The 3,580-nt window shown below is 37.5% G+C and overlaps 1 protein-coding gene across 1 annotated transcript; it reads right to left on the reverse strand.

The window, feature by feature from the left end:
• Positions 1 to 2,270: 2,270 nt before the first annotated feature.
• On the reverse strand, positions 2,271 to 3,095 carry LOC149234346 (protein SENSITIVITY TO RED LIGHT REDUCED 1-like). Its single transcript, XM_089368244.1, has one exon. The coding sequence runs from the start codon at positions 3,093 to 3,095 to the stop codon at positions 2,271 to 2,273; it is 825 nt and encodes a 274-aa protein (XP_089224370.1).
• Positions 3,096 to 3,580: the final 485 nt, after the last annotated feature.

Consider the following 3,580-nt stretch of genomic DNA (forward strand, 5'->3'; position numbering starts at 1 on the left):
TTGGGATGTTTGCCAAGAACACACCCTTCACAAACTCCTTTGGAGAAACTGATATTTGGCAAGCCTTCCACCATCTCATTCTTGCTTAGCTGCTACATATACCTGTAATTTAAGTGACCAAAGCTCTCGTGCCAAAGCCTACTACTATCATCAGCATGTGTAAGCAATAAGGAGGATTCAGATTCAATAAATTCAGAAAATGTATACAGTCTGGCTCCATTGTTTACCTCACCAGTTGCAATTTTGGCGCTGCTATGTAGATCATATATGTTCACTACATCTGGAGTGAATTCCACTCTCTTTCTGGTGCCAGAATGAGTGATCTCATAAACTGAAAGCAGGTTTACCGAAAGTTTTGGAACATGAAGCACATCTTCAAAGCTTCCGTGTAAAAGTTCCACTCTACCTTTTCCGATGACCTCAATAGGTGAGTCATCTCCCATGAGGATGGGAGGTCCTTTGCATGCATCCAAAGAGGAATAGACTTCCTTTGCAACAACCATATGATGTGATGCATGAGAATCTATAATCCATGCATCAGGAGAAGAATTAATTGCAACTAAAACATGAAAATTGTTACCTTTCATGTGTGGCGGATCCCCAGTTTTCTTCTTGGCGCCGTGAGGGATGTGGTCCCCAAGGTTGTGCTTCTGAAGGATTTTTGCCATTTGGTCAATTTTTTTCTTCATGCAAGAGGATTCTGGATGGAATCCTCTTTGAGAGTAGGTGCATCTGTTTCCTTTCTTCCCTTTCTCATTTCTCGAGCCATAGGAGTCATTGAAGGGCTTGGTGTACCCTTCCTTCTTTGGATGGGAATGTGCTTTTCCTTTGTCTTTTTGCTGCTGATTTTTCTAACTTGAATCAGATCTGTGATTTTTATTGTGGCTTCCATCATGCATAATAAGTGCATGTGCTTTTGGAGGTTTGATTTTCCCCATGCCAATGAGTTTATCTTGCTCAAAAATAAGGGACTCCATAAATTCTTTGAGAGAAGGCATAGTGTAGGATTTAACTATTGCGAGCCTTACTGAATGAAATGTAGACACAAAGACGGAGTATTCCGGTCTGAGCTTTGACATAATAAAGAGAACTTGGCGACTCTCCTCCTTGGATTTGTCAATTTTACAACCCTTGAGTTGCAGCAATAGATCATTATATTTGGTGAAGAAGTCTTGAATTCTGTCATAGTTTCGTGGATCCAATGATAGCAGCTCTACTTCGAGCAGATGTCCCTTCCTCTCATCGTGTTTCCCATAGAGATCTTCAACCTCTTTCCAAATCTCATTGGGGATATTGTAGGCAGAAAATGAAACTACAACTTTGGAGAGATGCACATGCATACGGACCCGTGGGCCTCATCCATACGGTTGAGGTACTTGGATTTATCTATCGCTGAAGTGGGTTCCACTTCGGTAGCCATGGTAATCATGTACAACCCTTTATGACGAAGGTATCGAGCCATTTGGTCCTTCCATTCATGATATTTGTACGGTGTTAGGATCGATGCTTTGGGAAACTCTATTTTTTTGTCAATCTTCCATCTCCAAGTTGTAATACTTGCAAAATAAAACACTCGTGCGCCTTTTATCTAGCAACCTATGGGCTTTGATACCATGTAAATGTGTTAGAAAACCTGCATAGATGAATCTAGCTAGTAAAGGTTGAACACACAGCTTTGTAGAACAAAAACACTAAAAGAAAATCGAAAGAAGAAAATAATGATACATTCGAAAATATGTTACAATGCTCATGATATAGCATCACTGGGTGAAGATCCCAAGGTAATTCACTATAGTGGTGATCAATGAGAAGACTCAACACCTACAACAAGTTCCGGAGATAACTAGTCAGTTGCGGAGTTAAAGAATGAGCAAATCAAGGAGTAAATCATGCAAAAGGAATCTTGCATGCAATACCATGCTCTAACTAAGAGTCCGCATGTAGGTGTGTAGTAGTTCCAACATGCAAAAGGAATCTTGCATGCAGTCCCATACTCTAACTAAGAGTCTGCATGCATGTAGGTGTCCATGTAGGTGTGTAGTAGTTCCAACAATTAAATCAAATTAACTTTATTGAAATTCTGGATCTTCCATATTCCTCATACTCTTATAGAAAACTCAAATCTCCTTTTATTATAAAAAAATAAATTTACAGATAGGTTCTTCACAAAAGTTAGAACTCATACTCTTATAAAAAAAATCAAATCTCTTTTTATTATTTAAAAAAAAATTGCAGATCAGTTCTTCACAAAAGTTAGAACTCCAAATCAATTAAAGTAATATTGATTCCAAGGAACTATGGCTAAGAATGACTTCTGGAAAGAGGTGCAGATTGAGATCTTCTACAGAACCATCCTCCAAGGTAAAAAAATGCCAGCTAAATTCAGAGAATGCCATCTTATGTAGGCCATCTGGATATAAACTTGACGGTTCACATGCTTCTGTTTCTGGAAGGGGTATTTCATGCAGTGTATTGTCGCTGTGAAGAATGGCCTGGAAGTGTTTCAATGCAAGAAGATACCGATATCGAAATTTATGAATATCTTTTTTGATTGTCATAAAACTGGTGCCCAATATGATAATCTTATTCAAATTGGTAGTTGTCCAATTTGCTAACAACACATTGTGAAACAGAAGAATTGGGCAGCGAGGCATGAAAAATAAGGTGGGCCTCTCCACTGTCCGTTTCCCATATTCATTGACAGCCAGAAAAGTGCAGTTGAAGGCATTGATAGCTTTTTGCTGCACAGGAGGCACCGATGGATCGTACACCACGATATCACTCACCCACTTAAATCTGTCTCTTAATAAAATAGCAAACGCTAACTGCGCGTGACAAATTTCCACTTCTTCGTACTCGCGTACGCGCTCCATCCCTCCAACGCCATAGAGAACCAGTTGTAATTGCGGATACTGTGGGTCTGCGGCTGTCACCCTTTCCATTTGTGCAACCAGTTCCGGGTGTCGCATCTGTTGCATAAAATCTCGAAAGAAGGAAGATTTCTCTAAATTTTCCAGAGCCGATTGTACTTTATCCACTATTTCTTGAACTCTTTTACTATCTTCTTCTGGATCAGGCGCAGAAGTAATCTCCATAATTCCCAATCCAAACTTGCGGATTAACGAGGTACTATGCAGAATTGGCAATCCAATCTTACGGATCAACGAGGTACTCAGCAGATAGATATCCTTGAATGAATAACGAAGAAAATCGTCGGCTCAATGAAAATTGAATCCTTGAATTTGTTGATGAATGTTCTACGTATTTATATATTTTAGGGCAATGCTAGGTCGGGTCAATCAATGATTTTTATTTTTTACTTTTTAGTATTACTTCAGTGGTTTTGATAGTTAAGTAAATGTTTAATGTTATAAATTCAAATTTACATTTTGTTTATGTGTTAGATATTTTAGATTTTAACTAAGATATATATATATATATATATATTATATATTTTTTATTTTATTTTTTATTTTAATTTTCGATATTTTTTAAATGCTTTAATAGATAAGTAAATGTTTAATGTTATAGATTTAAATTTATATTATTTTTATCTTTCAGTATTTTTTAAGTAGTTCTA

The sequence above is a fragment of the Pinus tabuliformis genome, chromosome 8, assembly GCF_031772625.1.
Source record: "Pinus tabuliformis cultivar Carrire ecotype Pingquan chromosome 8, CPIR1, whole genome shotgun sequence".
In the NCBI taxonomy this organism is placed as follows: Eukaryota; Viridiplantae; Streptophyta; class Pinopsida; order Pinales; family Pinaceae; genus Pinus; species Pinus tabuliformis.

Excerpts from the sequence above, each read along its gene's own strand:
- LOC149234346 (XM_089368244.1), bottom strand. The coding sequence starts at position 3,095 with ATGGAGATTACTTCTGCGCCTGATCCAGAAGAAGATAGTAAAAGAGTT.